At 43.2% G+C, this 21,990-nt stretch overlaps 3 protein-coding genes across 3 annotated transcripts; 2 read left to right on the forward strand and 1 right to left on the reverse strand.

Moving 5' to 3' along the window:
- The first annotated feature begins 2,359 nt into the window (after positions 1-2,359).
- On the forward strand, positions 2,360-7,626 carry slc22a3 (solute carrier family 22 member 3). Its single transcript, XM_084684601.1, has 11 exons — positions 2,360-2,920; positions 3,064-3,167; positions 3,287-3,441; positions 3,552-3,720; positions 3,868-3,985; positions 4,095-4,198; positions 4,682-4,896; positions 5,033-5,141; positions 6,013-6,125; positions 6,424-6,523; positions 6,689-7,626. The coding sequence occupies exons 1-11, from the start codon at positions 2,531-2,533 to the stop codon at positions 6,753-6,755; spliced, it is 1,644 nt and encodes a 547-aa protein (XP_084540727.1). The 5' UTR covers positions 2,360-2,530; the 3' UTR covers positions 6,756-7,626.
- Positions 7,627-9,441: 1,815 nt separating this feature from the next.
- On the forward strand, positions 9,442-18,703 carry afdnb (afadin, adherens junction formation factor b). Its single transcript, XM_084684603.1, has 24 exons — positions 9,442-9,690; positions 10,439-10,631; positions 10,733-10,842; positions 11,023-11,165; positions 11,335-11,378; positions 11,468-11,578; positions 11,684-11,892; positions 13,193-13,338; positions 13,596-13,687; positions 13,843-14,114; positions 14,314-14,457; positions 14,780-14,978; positions 15,192-15,286; positions 15,425-15,511; positions 15,622-15,687; positions 15,858-15,931; positions 16,084-16,202; positions 16,313-16,486; positions 16,567-16,655; positions 16,761-16,904; positions 17,037-17,948; positions 18,120-18,201; positions 18,326-18,386; positions 18,578-18,703. Exons 1-24 carry the CDS (start codon positions 9,595-9,597, stop codon positions 18,699-18,701), a joined length of 3,786 nt encoding a protein of 1,261 aa, XP_084540729.1. The 5' UTR covers positions 9,442-9,594; the 3' UTR covers positions 18,702-18,703.
- A 48-nt stretch (positions 18,704-18,751) lies between these two features.
- dusp23b (dual specificity phosphatase 23b) lies at positions 18,752-20,754 on the reverse strand. The gene is made up of 3 exons (XM_084684604.1): positions 20,539-20,754; positions 19,409-19,692; positions 18,752-19,242 (listed from the first exon to the last, which is right to left on the reverse strand). Exons 2-3 carry the CDS (start codon positions 19,676-19,678, stop codon positions 19,057-19,059), a joined length of 456 nt encoding a protein of 151 aa, XP_084540730.1. The 5' UTR covers positions 19,679-19,692; positions 20,539-20,754; the 3' UTR covers positions 18,752-19,056.
- Between the last annotated feature and the right edge of the window lie 1,236 nt (positions 20,755-21,990).

Below are 21,990 nucleotides of genomic sequence, written 5' to 3' on the forward strand. Positions count from 1 at the left end.
GCCAGAATGAAAAGTGGGTTTGTCTAGGATTCTCCAAGACAAACACAAGAGGGCGCAGTTCTACCACTGCTATGGGACTTACTGGCCGACGTTCATTTGAAACATTTATGGCCAGCGATAAGACAGACATCCCTTATCAGGAATAGATAGACTAAAATGAGTTCATGTTCTCAGCTGCAACTACAGTGTAGACCAATTTATGGATTATATGGCTGATTTCTTGTCAGTTGTCCTTTTAAAATACAGTGTCTATTTTCGTCTTGGATACCACACTGTAACACAACCAGTCAGAATGCTCTCTATAGTGCATCTGTAAAAGTTAGTGAGGATGACTGAGTCCATACCAAACTTCTTCCGTCTCCTCAGGAAGAAGAGGCGCTTATGGGCCAATTTGACCATCTTGTCCGTGTGAACAGACCAGGTGAGGTCGTTGCTGATGTTCACCCCGAGGAACTTGAAGCAGCTGACCTTCTCCACTTCAGATCCATTGATGAGTAGGGGTGCATGCTCCTCCTCCTGCCGCCTCCTATAGTCCACAATCATCTCCTTGGCATCTCTGTAGGCTGACTTGTCACTGTCAGAGATGAGACCCACAATGGTTGTGTTGTCAGCAAACTTAACAAGGAGGTTGGAGCTGTGCGTTGCCGCACAGTCTTGAGTGTGCAAGGAGAACAGGAGAGAGTTGAGCACACAGCCCTGGGGGGTGCCTGTGTTGGTGATCAGTACAGATGAGGTGCGGTCACCGATTCTCACCACCTGTGGCCTCCCCGTCAGGAAGTGGAAGATCCACTTGCATAGGGAGGTGCTTAGTCCCAGGTCCACAAACTTGGAGACCAGTCTGGAGGGGATGACGGTGTTGAATGCTGAGCTGTAGTCAATGAACAGCATCCTCGCATACGTATTCCCCTTGTCCACGTGGGAGAGAGCAGTGTGCATAGTCAGAGTGACGGCATCGTCTGTAGACCCGTTGGACCGGTATGCAAACTGCATAGGGTCCAGGGTGGGGGGCAGCGAGGAGCAGATGAATGATTTGACTAGCCTCTCAAAGCACTTCATGATGACAGAGGTCAGTGCTATCGGGCGAGAGTCATTCAAACATGTGACCTTGGTTAGTGTAGGCACACCACTGGCTTGGCCTTCAGATAGCTTCACTGCAGGGGGGTCACTGTCCCTCTCAAAGCGAGCGTAGAAGGAATTCAACTCGTCTGGCAGTAGGACAGAGGACTGGGTCTCATTGTAGCCTCTTCCTTTGTAGTCAGTAATGGCTTTAAGTCCACTCCACATGCGCCTGGGGTCAGAGCCATGGTAGCTGGACTCCACCTTGGTCCTGTGATCCCTTTTTGCTGCTTTGATGGCCTTCAGAAGGTTGTATCTGGCCTTCCTGTACTCATCAGGGTCCCCAGAGTTAAAGGCGACAGTGTGGGCTCTCAGCTTGGCCTGCACCGCGGCATCAACCCAGGGCTTCTGATTTGTGGAAAACCTGGACAATCTTCTTGGGGAAAACGTCATCAATGTTGGATGTAGCTGGAAACAGTGTCCGTGTATTCGTTAATGTCCCCATCTGCTGCCTCCTTGAACATCAGCCAGTCAGTGGTGTCAAAGCAGTTCTGGAGGGTCGCCACACTCTCGTCACTCGATAAGTGAACTGACCTCTCAACTGGTCTGACCTGTTTAATCTTTTGTTCATATGCAGGCAGGAGAAGAATGGAGGTGTGATGAGCCTTCCCAAAAGCAGGACGGGGGAGGGGTTTGTAACTGCCCTTGAATACTGTATAACAATGGTCAAGGATCTGGTCTCCACATGTGAAGAAGTCTGTCATTGTAAGCTGAGTTACAAATTTGTGACTAAATAAATCGGGAACAGAGTTGAACTGTAATTCAGATTCATGGTTACCCATAACGCCCTCAGTCAATTATTTGTCATCAGTTTGCACAGTTCACCATGTGTAACATATTTATGAAAACAATTTCTAAAGGGGGAAGGAGGTCTTAAGCCCTGAAAAATAAACATAATTGATTAATTTTGTGAGTAATGTTAATGATTCCAAAGTGCTTTGGTTAAATAAGTTAAGTTATTTAAGCGTAATACATAAACATGAGGATAGAACAGTTCTGAGAATGGAGAACAGGTGTACAGTGACGTAGTGACCCCTCGTTTGTTTGACCAGTGTCTGAGGTCTGGTGACTGAGTCCAGATGGTGGGCAATAACATTGCTTCACATGCTTACCATAAATCATCCCAAGCTGTCAACTGAGGTTGTCACAGATTTCTTAAAAAGACTCGTCGTTTTAGTAAATTGCTTTCAAATGATTGGAATGGTAGAGAGACATGAAAACTACAAGATAAACCGTGTAGCTTATTACAAGGTAAACTCTCTCTTGGACCAACGACTTCTTATTTGACTCTTGGACTTTAACCAACCCTCTCGCCACACCTCTTTATTGTGACAGAGGATGTAGCAGATAGACTATACCAGATATCGATGTGACACGATGAGTTGGTGGGGACACTGTTAGAAGAGTTGTAGCAATGTTAAATGTAGATGAACTGCTCGGCTGCATCGGCGACTTCGGACCCTATCAAAAGCGGATTACAGTACTCGGATCCCTTCCTGTGTTACTTTTTGCTTTCGTGCTTGTCGGCGTCGTGTTCCTCGGATACACTCCAGATCACTGGTGTCGGTCTCCGGGAATAGATGACATCCAAGAGGAATGTGGATTGACAGAGAGCCAGTTGAAGGAACTGACCGTGCCCCGCAACGAGGGGTCAGGCGACCTCACACGCTGCCAGAGGTTTGCGGTGGACTGGACCAACTGCAGTGACCTTAGCCAATGGCACTTAACGACACATTTCAACCAGACTGTTTCATGCGACAGTGGATGGGTCTTTAACAAGACCCGCAATACGATTGTTTCCGAGGTATACGAGAAATTAAGTTACCCAGAAATAGGTCAAAACATGCACACAGAGACAGTATTATTTATGTATTTGCTTTGACAGCATTGTGAATGCACATGTGTTAATTGCTCAAAATCTGAAATGTTTGTCAATTTTTGTTCAAGTTTTCTTTAGTTTGTGAGGATTCATGGCTTGTTGGTCTGGCCCAAGTATTCCTCGCAGCAGGTTTCTTCATTGGCTCTTTTGTCATGGGATACTTGGCTGACAGGTATACACAGGCCTGCTATGTGTTAGTATGTATGTCTGTCAGTTGTCTTTTACAGCCCAACATTGAGTCTTCTACAGCACCTTTTCAAAATAACATATTTTTTAACTCTCATCCCTCAGGTTTGGCAGGAAGCCATGTTTTATTGTGTCAATGTTTGGCCTTGGATTATCAGGAATAGGTGTCATGCTTTCGCCTAATTACCCCCTACTGTTGTTCTTCCGGTGTTTGCAAGGATTTTGTGGAAAGGGAGCATGGACAGCCACCTACGTTCTAGGTAGATTTTTCGGTTTCTCAATTATCATTAAAAATAACCGACAATCTATGGATAGACAGGTAAAGCTGCAGGTTAAAGCTAATCAAAATCTGTCTTTGTTTTTGATCTAGTGATAGAGTTCTTTGGATCGAACAACCGGAAATTTGTGTCTGTGGTATTCCGTACCTTCTATTCCGCTGGCATGGTTATTTTACCTTGCCTGGCCTATATCATGCCTTCATGGAAAATGCTGCAGCTGGCCATGACCCTACCCTCCTTCCTTTTCATCTCGTACTACTGGTAGTCAACAAAACACACACACAGCACACACTGGAACAAGGGAGTTCCATCAAGACTGTTTTGATAACTCCTAAATTACATTTGTAAGAATATCACAAAACTTTGAGACTATGGACATCTGAGACATAGATGGGCTTTCATTTAAAGGTTAATTCCGGAATCTCCTCGCTGGTTGTTATCCCAGAGAAGAAACAAGGAGGCCATGGCTGTTGCTGAGTGCATTGCCAAGTGCAACAAGAGAACTCTCCCACTTAATCTCAAAGAGGTACGACAACCTCTGGAGAAGCCGGCATCGTGGTAGGATAAAAATCTTTTTTTTTACTAAACGAGTGACAAGTGCATTGTACAAACGGCCACTGTGACCTCTCTTTCAGTTGGACGTTGTACAGGAGAAACAGGAGGTCAGTCGTCCGTCCTTTATGGACTTATTCAGGACAAGAAGGATGAGGAAAAACACCCTGATCCTCATCTATGCCTGGTCAGAACTCACCCACCTATGTTTAATATTTGATTATTGATCCTGTCCAATTCACATGTGTTGGTTCTTTTTATGTTTTCGTGTTACAGAAATGTATGGTAATGTCCAATCTGTCATATGTTTAGGTTGAGTATAGTACTGTAAAGTTGAGTAGAGAAGCACTAGGGGATTAGGGGAGATAAATTGTTAATTAGCAAACATTTTAAAAACCTATTCCTCTCCCTTCTCTCTATCCCACTCCCTCCCTCTCCATCTCCATCTCCCACCCTTCTTCCTTTCTCTCACCCCTCTTCCTTTCCCTCTCCCTCTCCTTCTCTTCCTCTCCCCATCTCTCTTCTCTCCCTCTCACACCCCTCTCCTCTTCCTTTACCTCTCTGTCTCCCTCCTCCCCTCCTCTCCCTCTTCTCCTCTCTACCCCTCTCTCCCTGCCTCTCCCTCTCCTCTCCCTCTCCTCTCCTCTCCCTCTCTTTCTCCCTCTTCCAGGTTTACTAGCACTGTTGTTTTCCAAGGCCTGGTCTTACGTCTTGGGATCACAGGAGACAACATCTTCCTAGACTTCTTCATTTCTGCCGTAGTGGAGCTACCCACTGGTCTGATATTCTACCTGTTAGTAGACCGGATGGGACGGCGCCCCCTAATGGCTGTCTCCAACTTCATCGGAGGTGTCTCTTGTCTCATAGTCCCCTTCGTGCCCATGGGTAAGTGGATCTCTGCTCAGGAACGGTTAAGAATGAGCATGTGTCTATTGTTTTGTTCAGGTGTTGTACGTGTTTTGTTCATTTGGAGCTTTGCAGCAACTCATGTCATGTTCTTGATATTTTCCTTCATCAAAAGACCTCCTGTGGTTGAAGAAAAGCATAGCCATAATTGGGAGGCTGTCTGTAGCTATTGGGTTTGAGACAGTTAACTTTGCCAACACAGAGCTCTACCCTACACCCCTCAGGTAAGACAGGACATACTCACAGGACATAGACAACTAGCATGCCAATAAGGTGCCCATGCCAGTAAATATTGAAAGTCATGCTACTTGATAATGAATGAATTTGGTATATTCATTCATTCATTCATTCAAGAATAAGGCTGATTGTCACAGTTGAAAATGACTCTACACTGTATATTTGATAATGATTTTCATGATGTTCATACTTGACATTGATGATATAGCTAATGTTCTATTCTATGTGCTAAACCAACAACCCCAATTCCCCAAAAGTTGGGACGTTTTGTAAAATAAAATAATAAACAGAATACAATGATTTACAAATCTCATAAACCCATTATGTTATTCACAATAGAACATATAAAACATGTCAAATGTTTAAACTGATGATATTGTACCATTTTAAGGAAAGACTAAGGTCATTTTGAATTTGAACTGCAGATATCTGAACAGACCTACCTGCAGTCTCTGAGTGTTTTATGTGTTAATTACCTTGTCTTTGCATCGTACCAGCTGAGTAACAGAATGCAACCGTCTGTGGTTGGACGTAGATAGGTTGGGTTTTGCCCCGACTAAACAAAACCTGAGCTGAAAACAGATGAGAAACTGTTCAACGGTCTAACTCCACATTTCAGTGCGACAATGTTTTTGCGCTTTGCATATGCTTTTAGCAACTAATTTCACACGTGTATAATGTACTGAGAAGCAAATCATGGAATTTGCTTTACAGCAGCTTTAAAATGGTAAACTTTTATATGTTTTATTGTGAATAAGGTAATGGATTTATGAGATTTGTAAATCATTGTATTCTGTTTTTGTATGTACAACGTACATTTTAAAATGTTTACCTTTCTCATGAAAACCTGTCTGACAGGAACCTGGGAGTGTCTGTGTGTTCCTCAGCCAGTGACATTGGGGCAATCGCTGCCCCATTCCTGCTCTACAGGCTGGCCAGCATATGGCAAGAGTTGCCTTTGTTTCTCTATGGTAAATAAGCCTTGCTTTCTGCCTAGGATGTTCATTCACACAGCATCGCTTCAGAAAACATCTTTCTGGAACATAGTAGATTTAAGGACAGACAGTAGGGGCATGCCTCTTCCCCAGTCAAGAGACCAGTGAAACATTCCCACCAATCATTAGCAACAGAGCTGGGGATAGTGTTAGCAGATAGGGTGCTACAGATGTTTGTCCCCACCAATGTTCAAACCAAACCTGGTCTGGAATATCAAAACAAATACTAAACAGACCACAGTGCAGTACAACTGTGTCCCCTTTCTGGTTGCAGGTGCCATGTCTGTGCTGTACAGTGGACTGGTGATGCTGCTGCCAGAGATGAGAGGAGTGGATATGCCTGAGACCGTGGAGGAGGTGGAGATGATGAAATGGTACAGTACAAGACAGCAGTGCATCTGCGTACAACACACACACTGGTCTCTCAAATCAAGACAGAAAAACAAAACTTCCAGGTCACGAGATCAGTCAGACACAATATTCCATGCACTGTATTTATTCCAACAAGTTTATCTCTTTTATTTGTTTATGTTTACTAGGGGAAAGTATAAAGAAAAGCAGTCAAACAGAAATGAGTCAGTTGTTGGACCTCTGACTTCAACTTGATAGCTGTGAAGATGCTCTTTCGGAATCCACCGACAACTCTTAAACTCCGTCAATGTTATATGATTGAGCTGCTGCGGATACAGTGGAAGAAATTGGGATTTCCTGTGTGCTTACATTATTCACTAATCAATAGAACCAGTCAGAAAAATTTAGAATGGAACATTATATTCTGAAAATACTGGTGCTAACATTCCTTGTCAGCAGAGAACCCCCTCCTCACATGACTCATTGATGACACTAGGCCTACATAAACAAACCGACCTAGACTGACCATTATCATACTAGAGGTGCAATACATGTGTTTATGGTCAAGCCTAGGGTCAGAGAACTCTGCAAGTTTCCACGCACACACTGTCCTTGGGATCAATCATATTGACAGTTGGTATGCAGAGGAGGGGACTTCTCTCCATTAAATGGTCTTACATGATAATTTGTGAACCAGACAAACTTTGTATTGCGATCAGACTTTGTCTCCTTGCTGGCAAGCATTACAGTATTGTACTTTTCTTTGAATCAGACGACTCTGTGCAATACTTCGACTGTCCTTTGACAACTAGTCATTGGATACTAGTTAGTATATTCTCATGTGAGCTTGCTATTAATAAGAGTGGATTGTGTCTGTGTCAGGATTAATAGATGTTCGGTTTCAGGAGAAAGTACTGTGTAAGCGTCCCTTGTCATGACTTCAAGGAGAACTCCAATTATGATCACTCTAGTCTGAGAGTTGTCATGTGTTGGGAGCTGTGAATCTCTTTCTCTGATACTGTTGTAACGCCATTACTGCTTGACTGTTACTATGTTTACATTCTTGTGCCCTATAAAAGATGGTCCTCCGGCCTTCAGAGCTGAGAGAGACATGATTGAGACCTAAGCCTGGTGTTGTGTTGTCATTTATTGTCAGAGGTCTGGTTTTCTCTCCCAATCTGCAGATTGATCATACTTATTCAAATCCAGAACTCAACTGAACTTAGTCACTCTGAACTTATGAAGAGACAGACAAAACACTTTCTTCATCAATGCACAGACCCATTGAATATATTGAGGTTGAATTTAGATTTCATGAGACCAGCCTTAACTCCTTTATTCTAGCAAGAGAACCCTAAATTAGTTCAAAGCTAACTGTCACTTCTCATAACAAAAAAAAAATATGCGAAAGATTGTAAAACTAACTCATCATACAAATCAAGATAACAATATAAAGTGTTAATGTAAAATGTATTTCAGCTATTGAAATAATCTTGCCATAAATTGTAATGGAATCAGTTAGTCAAAGCTGGCCCTATATGCTCGTGTCCATGAGCAATTTACGTCCGAGAAACAGTCAAAGGCTCAAGTTCAAGCAGTTGACTTGTCTCATCCTTCCTATATTGATCCGAGCAGACAAAATTCCTGCCACCTGACAGCCAATGGTCCAACCAAGGTTACAAACTATTATTGGGTTGATCTAGAGGGATTGGAGGGGAGGATAGACCAGTAGATGACAGCAGCTGGGTGAATTGAGTTCATGCTAGAATAGTCCCAGGCTGCTGCTATGTGTTATTCAGTGGGTCTGGAGGGTACAGGTGCAGGAGGAATCTTGGTTTTGCACGTCTCAGAACAAGTAGAGAAACTGAACAAACAATACCTCGCCTGACTTTATGAAACTTGATTGTTGATTAAGTACAGCAATTTTTGTGTTTTACTTGTGTACAATTTTTTGGCAATATTTGGAAAGTTAAAAAAAGTTCAGACACTCCTGCCAAGATGTCTTTCCCCCTGTTTTAATATGTACATGGAGTAGTTGCTGAGCTAATGTTTATCTGTTTATGTTTATATGACCTATTCTGCAAACACTGGCTAGGGGGCCCTTGTCAGCTTGTCCAATAGGAGGGTAGAACAGAGAGCCTGTTTTCCATCAAAGTAACATGTATTCCAGCCATGGCCCTACTTCTGCCCCAGTAATGATGCAGATATTGAACCAGGACGTTAGGAGGAATAAAACAATAATTGGATACATTAGCATTTTCAACATCCCAATAGCCATTTTCCACATCCAGAGGACAATACCCTTTGTTTTCACTTGAAGAAAATAATCATAACATAATTGGTGGTTGGTGTATGTTGAGGTCTTTGTTCCATTGTGAATAATCCACACAAGCATCCCTGCCTTTGACAAAAGATGGCCTAAATAAATGGCCTTGATTGAATAGGAAGACATGTAACATGCATTCTAGTGAAAATCCCTGATATGAATGAGAAGCAGTGTTCTCTCAAGCATGACTCGCCCTGATTCTGCAGCAGGAGGAAGGACTGCACAGAGCAGTGGGCTAGACCGCAGTAAGGTCTTCAACCCAAAGTATGCAGAAGTATATGTTGGCAAAATGTACCAAAATAATCACTACTACTTTATTCTGTCCTGTTCTGTCCAAAATGCTCCAACCTGTATTTGCATTACATATTTAAACAAAGAACGATTTCAAATTTCAAACAAAGTTCAATAAAGATGTGAGAAATGTGTTATTGTGTAATGTCCTTTCCTTCGGTGGGTCTGCTGTAATTGGTATTTGACAAAGACTGTCAGCCTGACGCACATAACAGGGACACAGTGACCCGTGGTTAAAGAGGGGGTGGAGGCAGCTGGGGAGATGATATATGCAGAGGAATTCAGCACTAAGTCGTAGAAAACAACTAACGAGGTTCAAATTTGTTCAAAAGTTTAGGGCTTAGTTTAAACATTCAGATGTCAATGTCCTCAATTTAACTAATGCTTTGGAGCTGAACGCAGCGACTGTTCTTGTGTGTGTGGAAGACATCAGTCAAGGCAGAAAACTTTTGACAACCCTCAGGATAGCTGTGCACCATGCCTGAAGAGGAGGACTGGCAGAAATTGGCAAATGTTATCCTGCACTGGAACAGTAACAGGCTTGACTTGTTTGAAATAAGCCAGCCAAGTAAAGTACGTACACTTCTTGGAACTTCCCCTGATTGAAGTCTCTGTATGAATTACAAATATTTTGTTTAATAACTGTTTTTTGCTGCATGTTTTTAATATCTTGACCAGTCTCATCCATGAAACCAGGAACAGATATGTCTGGGCATGTGTGTCTCATCTGTAAGGAAATGAGAATTCAATTTTTCCAGATAGAAAAGCACATTATTCTGTTATGTTTAAACAAGCTTGTGTGGAATGTAAGTATGTTTTAAAAACTACATAAAAGGGACAGTTCACCCAAAAATCTAAAATACACATTTTCCTTGTGCTATTTATCCATATGGATTGTTTAGGTATGACTTTTGTAGTTTGGGACTTATGAACCATAGAGAGGTCTGCCTTCTCTCTATAACTGAATGGAGCTCGATGGCACTCGGCTTGTGCTGCTGGATTACGTATCTTGAGGAACCAAATGTGCATTTTAGATATTTTAGAGAACTGTCCCTTTAAGGTCTTGATATCAACATACCAATAGTATTACAGTTATTACTTAGCAGTAACAGTTTGTGTAGAAATTGATTCAAGAAAACTGGGTCTGACTTATTCCATTTGTTGCGCAAACATTGGTTACCATCACAAAGTCGTCCAAGAATAATTAATTAGAAAAAGCTCATTATGACATTATCAGCAGTTTTGATCCCCTCCAAGAAATCCTAATCTCAATGAATTACCAAAACATCAGTATCCCTTCTCTTTTACAACTTCTCCCCAGAGTTTGGAGTTCCAAGGCGTGATGCGCTTCTCCTTGGAGGACCGCACCACGGGGAACTTTGCCACCAAGTGTCTGCGTGTCTGCAGCAGCTCCACCACCCGTGAGGTCATAGAGACCCTTCTGGAGAAGTTCCGACCAGACATGAAAATGCTGTCCACACCGTACTGTCTGTATGAGGTCCACTCTGGGATGGGTGAGTTCTTTTTCACCTTACATGTCCATTCCAAGTGTGCTAAAGTTAATAAGATTAGTACGTAGTATGCTCATCACCTTTCCTTTCTTTTATGGAGGAAGAGCGTAAACTGGACCTGAGGGAGAAGCCTTTAGTTGTGCAGTTACACTGGAACACTGACAACAGAGAAGGACGCTTTGTCCTGAGGAACGATCAGGACATCCTCCTAGAGGTAACCGGTCTTTTAAACCTCGATGCCCGACGTATCTTTGATAGATCCTGTGGATGTGTTCTCCTTGTCACTTTAGCTCATAGAAATTCTTCAGTGAATAAAGTGGTCAGAGAGAAACTATGTAGAAAGTGAAGGAATAAAAGTTGATCTGAGCGATTGTGTAAAACATTTCGTATATAGGCTAACTGCCATGAGAGGAAGGAGAAGGGGGGAATGATACAGAATTTCAAGAGGACACTGTCACGGAAGGAGAAGAAGAAGAAGGAGAGGAGCACAGATGCAAACCTCAACACCAAGACTGAGGGCCTGTCTTCAGGAAAAGAGTATGGCAATTTTCTATTTCATATCACACACAAACAAGTATTCTCTCTGTAGACCATAGGGTCAGTGCGGCTTTCAGGGAGACTGTAAAGAAGATATATCTATTTCTAGGCTGTTATCACAGGTGTTCAGCAATAAGATAACTGTCATTAACCATGAACCCACCCTTAGGCACTCTGAAGACAGGACGTTAGGTCACAGGGAGCACAGTGCAGGTGGGTTAATCTGTTATTGAATCCATGGCATAGCACAAACATTACTGTGGTTAGCTTTCATAACCCTAAAAATATTATACATTTTTAAGGAGAAACGTATTTACAAAGCCTGAGGCCGAACAAGTCAACAAAAAATGGAGACCAGATTGAAAACACTGAAAAACTACAACTCCCTTTGGGGGTCAAATTCAGAGACAACTGTGAGTAAAATTATTAGCTATAGTGTCATGACAAACTATCTCTTTGCAACCTCACAGCCCACTTCCTCCACTCTTCTGCCCCCTTCTGGTGTCTCTGTGTCACAGCTGAAGATTCCTTCCTGTCAGCAGTCATCAACTATACCAACAGCTCCACCATTCACTTCAAGCTGTCCCCAGCCTACATCCTCTACATGGCAGGACGCTATGAGCTCCAGCGTCACGGCAGGTCAGACTCGCCCTTCCCCCCAGAGCAGGCACACAAAGTCAGCTTGCTCGTCAACAAGATGGTGAACCTGACACAAAGTGTGATTCAGGTGAGCAGGATCCTGCAACCGCTACTCCAAGGATTGCTTTCTTAGACAAAGAACATAACAAACACAGAATGAAGGAATATGTCACTACTGTTGCATGAGTGTACAGTATCTGTGTCATTGGAAACACCAAAACATGTGTACAACTTCAAATATCTATTTATATCTTCAAATATCTATCTATCTTTCTATTTCCGAATTCTGAAGACACTGTATACTCAATTTGTCAGGATTGCCGGATTAATACAAATTCTTTATTCAATATGAAAGTACAGAGCACTCTGTGACCAATCTACTGGAGGACACGTAACACAAATGTCATTCAGCACAGAATGATAAGGATCCTAACACATACCCATACTCCTTATATTGACCAACAGCATCTGGTCATTCTAAACAACAGTTAATCAATATAAATGTCAGTCACATTATCCTACACAATGATGTCCTGGACTAGAAAACAGACTCAGTCTCTTCCTCACTCTCTTCCTATCATTAGCTCAATCCTAAAACAACACAATCTTAGTTGAAACAACAGCCTCAGAACCTGATGTCCCACAGCTTCTTCCTCCCCAGGTGATTAAGAGCTCTCATCCTGCAATTCCTGCAAGTCAGGAAGTCATAAAACTCCAGAAGTTGACCATCCGAAATGGAAATGAAACTGTCCTTTGTGGGATCATCACCCTCAGAAATATTTAATACAGATAGCCGTCTGACCTACCATAAACAATCGCCCAACAATTCCAAACACTTTACAACCTCTCAATCTTCTACAAACTCAGCTTAATTATCTCCCCTTCCTGCAAACAACATAGGTTGCTGTTCCAGTATGTTTCTTGTCAAATAACTACATTTTATACACATTAAAGGCATGGTAGGCAAGTTGTGAGAAGCTAGCTATTTTAGCTTCTTTTTGAAACATTCAAACCAAATTATCCCACCTCCTCCCTTCAAAGCCACTCCCACAAAACTACAGTTACGAGTAATGAGATACCCCTTAATGATAGGTCATGTTATTACAGTATTGCGACGCCCACAGATGTCGGAATGATTTTATATTACCGTCAAACCTTTAGATATATTGATGGCAATCAAGACGTTAAGTTACTTTGGCAAATATGACAAAAAGTGCTTCTCTACAACATTGCCTACCCTGCCTTTAATTATATTCTATTACACCATCTATCTAAAAAATAACTAGTGATCTATCGATCTGTCGATCTATTGATCGTTTGGTCTGTCTGTCTGTCTACTGAATATAGATTTAGCGTTGTGAGTGTGATGTTGTTGCTGTGCTCACCAGAAGCAGCAGGTTATGGCTGGAGCTCTGGCATTCTGGATGGCCAACATCTCAGAGCTCCTGAACTTCATCAAGCTGGACAAGGACCTGAGCCTGGTGACACAACAAGCCCAAGATGCCCTGGCCCATCTGGTGCACAAAGCTTTCAAGTAAGACACAGAGCTAGCTAGCTAAATAGCTTTTTATCTATCTATCTATCTATCTTTCTTTCTATCTTTCTTTTTTTCTGTGTCTGGCTGTCTTTCTTTCTGTATCTGGCTGTCTTTCTTTCTTTCTTTCCTAACTTTACTGTATGCCACTCTAACCCCTACAATCAGATCAAAGTGGGACATCTAATTATAAGATAATTTGCCATTAATTTGCACTGACCTCATCATACTTTATTGAGTCTATGTTCTCTGTGTAGGAGTCTGGTTTACTGTCTACAGATGGACTTGAGAAAACACATGACAGGGTTCCTGATTGACCCTGAGAGAGAGGACCAACTCCCTGGAATAGGTAGGGTTGGGCTGTGTCTGGAGAAGATGTCCAAACAGTCTCCCTATCTCCTAAACTGTCACCTTATCTCTTAACCGGTCTCCCTATTTCATAACCTTTCTCCATATCTCCCAACCTGTCTCTCAGTCTCCTAACCTCCATCTCCACCTTTCCAGAAGGAGTGGTGAACACTTTGACGGCCACCATGTCTCTGCTGCGTCGCAGCCGGGTCAACCCCGCCCTCACCATTCAGCTCTTCTCGCAGCTGTTCCACTTCATCAGCGCCTGGCTCTTCAACAGGCTGCTGGGTGTGGAGGCCAGCACCCTGGGCCTGCGGTCCCACTACTGGGGGGCGGCCCTCCGCCAGAGGCTGACCGCCATCGAGGACTGGGCTGAACGACAGGGGCTGGAGCTGGCTGCGGACTGCCACCTGGGACGCATCCTTCAGGTGTGTGTCTTGCCTTAGGTTTAGAGTCTTCTTCCACCTTGGGGCTTGTCGAGATAAGATAAGAACTTTATTGATCCCCCAAGAGGATATGTACTTGTCACAAACCCTTTTAGACGTCTATACCAATTGAACTTTGACCATGCAGACGCATCAGTTAGGTGAAGTAAATGCAAAAAAATACATGTATAATGTTTTCCAGGCAACAATGCTTCTGACCATGAACAAGTATTCCATGCAAGATGCGAAAGACATCCAGAAGGCCACCTTTAAACTGAACTCCCTGCAGCTTAAAAAGCTGATGAACAGCTACCTTTACGCTACCAACGAGCCACTTATCCCCCCTGTAAGTACACATCACACTCGAATGAATTTGGGCAGTTTAGTAGTTGTACGTTCTGGAATCTTCTACAGTAAATGGTATTTATTAAGAACGTGACATGAATCAACCTTGTTTGTGAATTGGTAGACTTAGGGTTGTGGTTTAAAGTTCTTTTGAATTATTGGGCAAACCCCAGCTCACTACGTAAAACATAATTGCTGGCTAAGAGTCAGGGCCTGGCACAACAGGCTGCTTGAATATGAAAATACGTATACCCATCTGTTTTCAGTTTTTACTCACTGTAGCATGCCCACACCTGCTCCTATGATGACCTTATCTCCTCTAGGGCTTGATTGACAGTGTGGTGGCCCAAGCAAAGGTGTCTGCAGATGAGCTTCTGCACTGCGAGGGGCGGGACCTGGAGCTCGAGGAGAGCTTGGACCTGCAGCTGCCCTTTCTGCTCCCTGACGGGGGGTACTCCTGCGACACCGTACAGGGCATTCCGCATGGCTTCAGGGAGTTCCTGGAACCCATTTGCCGCAAAGGTACAGCGAGTTCTTATCTTTGACCTAATTTTATTTCTATCATTCAAAGAGAGAAAGAGAAAGAGAAAAAGAGAGAAAGGGAGGGTAGAGAGAGAGAGAGAGAGAGAGAGAGAGAGAGAGAGAGAGAGAGAGAGAGAGAGAGAGAGAGAGAGAGAGAGAGAGAGGAAAAGAGAGGGAAAGAGAAAGTGTTCCCTATGTTCTGCTCTCCCCCAGGCCTCTGCACCCTGATTTCTCTCCCCCACTCCAAAGGCCTGTGGACTGTGTTCTTTGCTGGAGCCGGCACCCCCTCCTTAGGGAGTACAAACCTGGTGAGATCTCTTCCACAATGCAATAAATCAACATCATATGGCTCTCACCGTATGCCCTTTGAAAGCTGAGAAGGTGAATTATTTCTCACTTAATGCCTCTTGAAAGCCAACAACACTAACCTCCATGTGTTGCACCAGCCAGTGGGTAGAGATCCAGAGGTCGTGATCATCACGCTGAAGAAACCCTTGAACAGCGGAATGGGGGTCAGCATTGTGGCTGCCAAGGTAACAGTGACAGATTGGGGCCGCAACAAAAAATCCATAATGTTCCATTTTGAAACTGTTAAACCTTCCCTAACTAGTTAATTTATGTCTTCAATTTTGTGTCGCCACAGGGAGCAGGGCATGGCAACCTTGGAATTTATGTCAAATCTATTGTCAAGGGAGGACCAGCTGAAATGGTGAACTACAATTCCACTTTAGATATATAGCATTGGCCCCCAAGCAATTACACATGGGTGCAGAAACAGAATCATTGTATTCAAACTTGACATGACAGGAGAGTTTGTTCAAACACCTCTTCAGAAGGTCTGTCCTGTTTTAGTGATGTCATTCTTGTGTACACACATAGGATGGGAGGCTGGCTGCTGGAGATCAGCTGTTAAGTGTGGATGGACAAACCCTGGTGGGAATTTCTCAAGAAAGGTAGCCTAATACTCCTGGCATTCACTCAAAGTCATTTTTATTAAATATCCATCTGTATTTTGTGGTTTCAAGGTTTGAGGTATTTTAAACCTAATGTTTGAAAATAATTTTTGTTCGGCTGATGTGATGTGAGGGTTTCTGTGACGTCACAGGGCAGCAGGTATCATGATGAAGACCGGACCAGTTGTGACCCTCCAGGTCGCAAAGCTGGGAGCATGTTTCCATGGCCTGGATGCTTTGCTCTATCAACCACCCTCAAAGAAAACAATGGGTATTATGAGCTATTACAATAGTCAAAATCAATAAAGTTATAAACAGTACGCATAACATAGGATGTGTCGTCTAGCCCTGAACTTCGAATCAAATCTTTCTGTTTCCTAGATGGAAGTCATCAGAGCATCTCAACACCAAACGAGAAATCACCCGTTCTGAACATTGGTGTCGATCTGAGCACCTCGGGACTTTGGGGGGCCCAGCACGGAGCCAGCAGGAGAAGGCAGGAGCAGCTGCTGCTCAAGAACAGACAGCTTTATCGCTCCAACCCCAACATGATTGGTGAGGGTTAATCCACCTCTCATCGTAAACTGGATGGAGTGGCTTGAGGCTGATGCTCAACCGTTTCTCTTCCCCAACAGCTCTGGTCTCAGACGAGGGAGAACCTGCTGATCCTGTTGAGATACAAGGACAAATCTTGGCCGTCTCCACCCACGATATTTGCTTTGATGTAAGTGACTGATGTAGGCATTGGTGTGGCTCACTACACACACAGACACAATGACTTAGGGGAGAGTGACTCAGACACAGAAAGAATGTTGTGTGTGTTCCTCAGGAGAGTCAAAGGGAATACCAGACACTGCCAGCACCGAGATCTCAGGACAGGAAAGCCCCAGCCAAACATGAAAGACAACTTCAGAGCCCCAGAGTTACTTTCAGTCCTCTTGAAGAACACATCCCTGACAGGAGGGCTTACATGGTTTGAGACTACTCTTCTATCGAATTTTCACCATCAAAATGTTCATCAAACAAAACATTATATTCTTAAAATTAATGGTGTCTACGTATTGGGAATGCACTCAAGTTTACATTTGGTTATTTCCCCCCAAAGAGACATGCACACTCTCAGGACAACCTGTGTGTTGAGACTGTGGCGCCCCTAGTGGAAAAGCCACAGGGGCAGGCCAGAGGGAGGATGAGTCACCAGGCCTCTGTCCCTGTCCGCTCCTGCATCTCAACCCATGACCTCCACCTCAAGCTCCCGTCGGCTGACAGGCACCATCAAAGCAACCGTCAAAGTGGGTCAGGTTACTGGAGAACGCCAGCCATACAGAATCCAGTAACCTCAATACAGCCAATACGCATAGACATCCCTGCAACAAGGCCAATTGACACCCACCCTCCCCTCACCACCTTCAGGCAAAACGCAACTTTGCTGACGATGAGGTTGAGCCAAAGCTCAAATGGTGATGAAAAAACACAGCTTATCAATCAGGGGATGAGCTTCCAGAATCATGCAGGTCCTTCTTCCCCAAACCAGAAGCTTCCTCAAGCGTCTGTGAAATCCCAGCCGCTGCAACAACAGCCGAGCATCTATCAAGAACAGCAGACCAGAGCTCCGACAGTCCTCCTTCCGCCAAGACAGACCTCCCCTCAGAAGCCGTCTCCTCAGCAGCAGCCAGGTGTTATCTCCCCCAACCAACAAAACCTGTTCTCAGATCTCCACCGGGAGCTGTCCGGCTGCAGCGGCTTGTCCCCAGACCCCTGGAAGAGGGCGGCCCGGGAGGCACTGGAGAAGCAGCAACGGCTCCAGGTGGTGGCCCTGCTGGAGCGCGAGCTACGGGAGCTGCAGGCCAAGGCCCAGCACACCCCCGAGGAGAAGGACAGGCTCCGCAGGGTGGGCCTGGAGTGGCAGTTTCAGAAGAGGCTGCAGGAGTTCCAGCAGAACGGAGACGATGAGGAGGAGGAGGATAGGGACGTGAGGATGATCATGCAGCAACTGGAGGTCGAGGACAAGCAACAGGTGACTTAACTCACCGTCACTCGCTCTAAGGTCAAAAGATTATATAGGCAGTAGGATACTCTGGGTAGGAATGGTAGAGCATATAAAGCTCAATAAACGTTCATTCATAAATACTGCATTATGTGGGAGGTAACTATAATAAGCAATTGACTGGCGTGTTCTAATTTTCAGCTACAAGGGAAGGATCCCTGCAAACTCCAGCAGCACATTGATGAAAACCCTTCAAGAGAGGACAAGAAAATCACTTCATCAGGTATGAAGAACTTTTATTTCCTTTTAAATTACATATTTTTTGTTTCCTACTGTGAAAAACATGGCTTGTAGCATTTGTGTTAATTCGACTCTATTGTTTACAATGTTTTGTTTTAAATTTTTAGGGACAGATCAAGGTCATAATGGATCTGACAAACTTGACTTGCATACAAGGAAACCAGAGGAGTAAGTCTTCACACAATTACACATGACTCAGTATCCAATATTCCCAAGGAAAAGTTAGCTTAACAAAAAAATCAACATGTGGCTTAACTCTACATTGTATCAAGTATTCCCAACAACATAAATTACATTTATAATAACATCCATCATCCAGACCAGCAATTAACATTTAACCTTCTGTCATTAAATCACAGAGACCAGAGAGAGACTTTGAGGAGAGAAAAGGCCCCAGAAAAGCTCAGTTTTAAGGAGCGTCAGGGTCTCTTCATGTTGGGCTCCAGAGCCACAGCCAACGTCAAAGCCATGGAAGCTTCCTGAGGCCTTCCCCAGACAGCATATCAATCAACATATGCAGCCCAGGAAGAAAAAGAAAATGGTCGACAAAGACACAAACTAGCCAGATCTATGTTCTGTAGAACAATAGTGTTTAGCATAGCAGGAGTTTGTATCTAGCTGTCAAGTTGTTGCCGTGTTAGTTTAGCTTTAGTGAGTATTCTCACTTCCTGTGTCATGCTAAAATCGACATGTTTGTGCAGTTTTTATAAAACCGAAAGATACAGCATGAATTATGTCACATTGTAGCGGTTCAATCAGAGACAAGTATCCTGTAAGGCACCATTAGCCACTTGATTTTGTAACAACATAGATTCTAGTTTATGATGGGTCTATTTAGCTATTTGATGCGTTGATAAAACTGTACTACAGCCTTCTCCTGTTCGTGCGTTTCTATGGACCCATGACGCAGTCTGCGGATCTCATTGATGGCATCAATCCCAGTCATTTTCCTGGTCTTCACCAGGTAGCAGGCTAGCATGGTCCCGGTCCTCCCATGCCCATGCATGCAGTGCACAGCTACGCCCTGCAGAAGAGAGAAGAACTTTTCAGTCTCAACTTGTTCTGTGGATCCCCAGATACCTGTCCCTCCTACAGTAAATCACAGATGTGGACAGAGTTAAGACTCTTTCACAACTCAGGTAAACATTGACGAGCCAAAAGACGCTAGCAGGCTTTTGGTTGGGCCTTACCTCGCCTTTAGTGTTGGACTCCTCCACGATTGAAAGAAATCTCTGAATTTGGTCTGGAGTAGGTGGACAGAAGTCTGTTATATTTATGTGGTGCAGTGTCACTCCTGGACAGGTGTCATAGTGAGGTGGTTTTCGTTCACATAAACAGACCAGATGTTTTATGCCATTGTCGAATAGATAGCGATAGTCTGACGGCATTCTGGGGAAAGCCATTCCCGCCAACTTCTGAGGTTCCACCCAGGAGAAGTTTGACGGAGGTGAAGACACCATGGCAGAATATCTTCCTAAAATGTGAAAGTAATTCAATTCAATTCATTGTCATAGCACAATGTGCAGACACATATGAAAGCTGTGGCTTCACCAAAAACTGTTTACGTGTGTGTGGGGGGGGGAATATCTGCATAAGATTAAATAAACACAGCATAGCAAGACACAATATCATACATATAAATATATAGAACAATCATTTACATTATAAATCATAAACATATGGCAGTAGTGTGAAAGAAAGACAAGAGTAGACACTCACAGGGAGGAGAGATCTGGGTGTGAGTGTTAGTAAGTAAGAGAACATAAAGGTATGTGTGTGTAGGGTTCAAGGGGACTGATGAAGGTAATGGCATTTCCTCCAAAACACAATATAATCTTAAGGCATCGGGCTCTCGTCATGCACTGGTGGGATCCATAGGCACCACCATTTTCACTTGACATACAGCTGTGTGAAACTGGACACTTCTTTATGGGAACTTCTTACCTAACAAGGCATAGGTCAGTACAGTCTGTGATTTCATACTAGCCTTTAGACAAGTTAAATATAGTTTGTGGTCAAATCTCTCAAAAAATTGCATTTACTTCAATCCTAACATCATAACTGTACTAAACTACACATACGTGGACGTATATTTCATCTTCTTGCCAATGGGGTCTTGGTTTAACGACTGTAGATCAACTGGGTAGTTAATCAATGGCAAGTTAGTGTAGCCAGTTTGCGATTAGTTCGCCAATAAAATATAGTGCTACATACAGAAGAGACATCGTCTGTTAAAAATAGTAGGCTTTGTTGGAGAGGAGATACATTTCTTAAGTTAAAGCAGCTAGCTATCACCAACAAACACAAACGACACACTTACACTTGTCTTCTGAAGATAGATGATTCGGCAATAGTGTTGTACGGGTCTGAGACAAACTTGCAGGACCAGTTGCAGTATTCTACCTACACTGCTACAGTTACCATATTATTGTGCTAAGTGCGGAAATTGTCTTCGGAATTTAAAGTGGGATTGTCCATTCCTTGGACAGTAAGTAGTACATAAGAATTCAAATCTAACCAGCAGGTGGAGACTTCGACTAGGTGTAATACATACTGTTTCCGGTTCAGGTGGAACTCCCGAATAAACGCCCCCATTAATAAGAAGACAACCAAAATGTATTTATTGAATGCATTTAGACTAAAAATCAATTACAATTCAAATTAAACATTAAAAGATTTATTATATAAGACATATTCAGTCTTCATGGAAATCCATATATTAAACAGCAAAAAATAAATCCAGGCACTAGACCCCTGACAATCGTATCACACTTGATAATGTTGCAACTATATGTAGTCTATATCAGTGGTTCTCAATCCTGGTCCTCGGGACCCTCTGCCCTGCATGTTTTAGATATTTCCCTGCTCCAACACACCCGATTCAAATAAATGGGCCTGATAACGACGCATTAATTTGAATCAGGTGTGTTTGAGGAGGGAAACATCTAAAACGTGCAGGGCAGGGGGTCCCGAGGACCAGGATTGAGAACCACTGGTCTATATGGTAGTTATATGGTAAGATATTATAGACTATGGTTGCAACGATATCTGTGATACCAATTGTAAGTATATAAAGCAGGCTACCTTTTTAAAACCCATTTGACTACATCTAAAAATGTATTTGTCACACCAAGATATTAATTGTCATTAAATTAATATTTAAACTCTACATACACTGTGTATGAATATGGGCTAGTTATTAGCTGTTCTTTTTCTTATTTTAGTTTTCCTGGTAACACACCTCTTCGAGAAAAATGTACGTCAGTGTGTCATGTGTGTCCAACGGATGTTGTAAAATAGCCTACTTATTAAATATACGGCGTCAAGTTGTCTATCCGTCAGGATGGCCGAGCGGAATCTCAGTAAGTGTGGATTCGATACCCACTTCTGAACCCCCCCCCCCCCCCCCCCCCCCCCCCTAAATTTTTATTTTATTTCGTTTGGTTCATTCCCCGTTAGGCTACGGTTCAAAACTTAACATTTCTATTAATAGACTTTATATTATTTATATTTTTGTTGTTGCTGCGCCCTTTTGGCTTAGTAAAATAATTCTGCCATACGTTTTGTGAAGGTGAGTAGAAATTGTCATGGATCAATGATTCACTCATGTTGACGTGCATCTTCTCCCTCTATTTTGTCCCTGCAGAGGTTCTGAGATGTAACATAGTTTTATGAATGGCTCTACCCTCTGGGCTCCTCTGGTTATTAGAATGTTGTTCATGGTTGCTTCAGTTTTTAGAAGAGCTCCAAACCACAGTTTTCTATATCTAAG

The sequence above is a fragment of the Hypomesus nipponensis genome, chromosome 3 (assembly GCF_054491055.1).
Source record: "Hypomesus nipponensis isolate SF chromosome 3, ASM5449105v1, whole genome shotgun sequence".
Taxonomy (NCBI): domain Eukaryota; kingdom Metazoa; phylum Chordata; class Actinopteri; order Osmeriformes; family Osmeridae; genus Hypomesus; species Hypomesus nipponensis.

Bases quoted from the DNA above. Each gene is read 5' to 3' on its own strand.
- slc22a3 (XM_084684601.1), top strand. From the start codon at position 2,531: ATGTTAAATGTAGATGAACTGCTCGGCTGCATCGGCGACTTCGGACCC. The intron at 3,168-3,286 runs GTATACACAGGC...CTCATCCCTCAG, and splicing joins ATGGGATACTTGGCTGACAG to GTTTGGCAGGAAGCCATGTT. The intron at 4,897-5,032 runs GTAAGTGGATCT...CTTCATCAAAAG, and splicing joins AGTCCCCTTCGTGCCCATGG to ACCTCCTGTGGTTGAAGAAA.
- afdnb (XM_084684603.1), top strand. From the start codon at position 9,595: ATGCCTGAAGAGGAGGACTGGCAGAAATTGGCAAATGTTATCCTGCAC. The intron at 14,979-15,191 runs GTACAGCGAGTT...GCTCTCCCCCAG, and splicing joins GGAACCCATTTGCCGCAAAG to GCCTCTGCACCCTGATTTCT. The intron at 16,487-16,566 runs GTGAGGGTTAAT...CTTCCCCAACAG, and splicing joins CTCCAACCCCAACATGATTG to CTCTGGTCTCAGACGAGGGA.
- dusp23b (XM_084684604.1), bottom strand. From the start codon at position 19,678: ATGGTGTCTTCACCTCCGTCAAACTTCTCCTGGGTGGAACCTCAGAAG. The intron at 19,243-19,408 runs GTAAGGCCCAAC...TCTCTTCTGCAG, and splicing joins AGTCCAACACTAAAGGCGAG to GGCGTAGCTGTGCACTGCAT.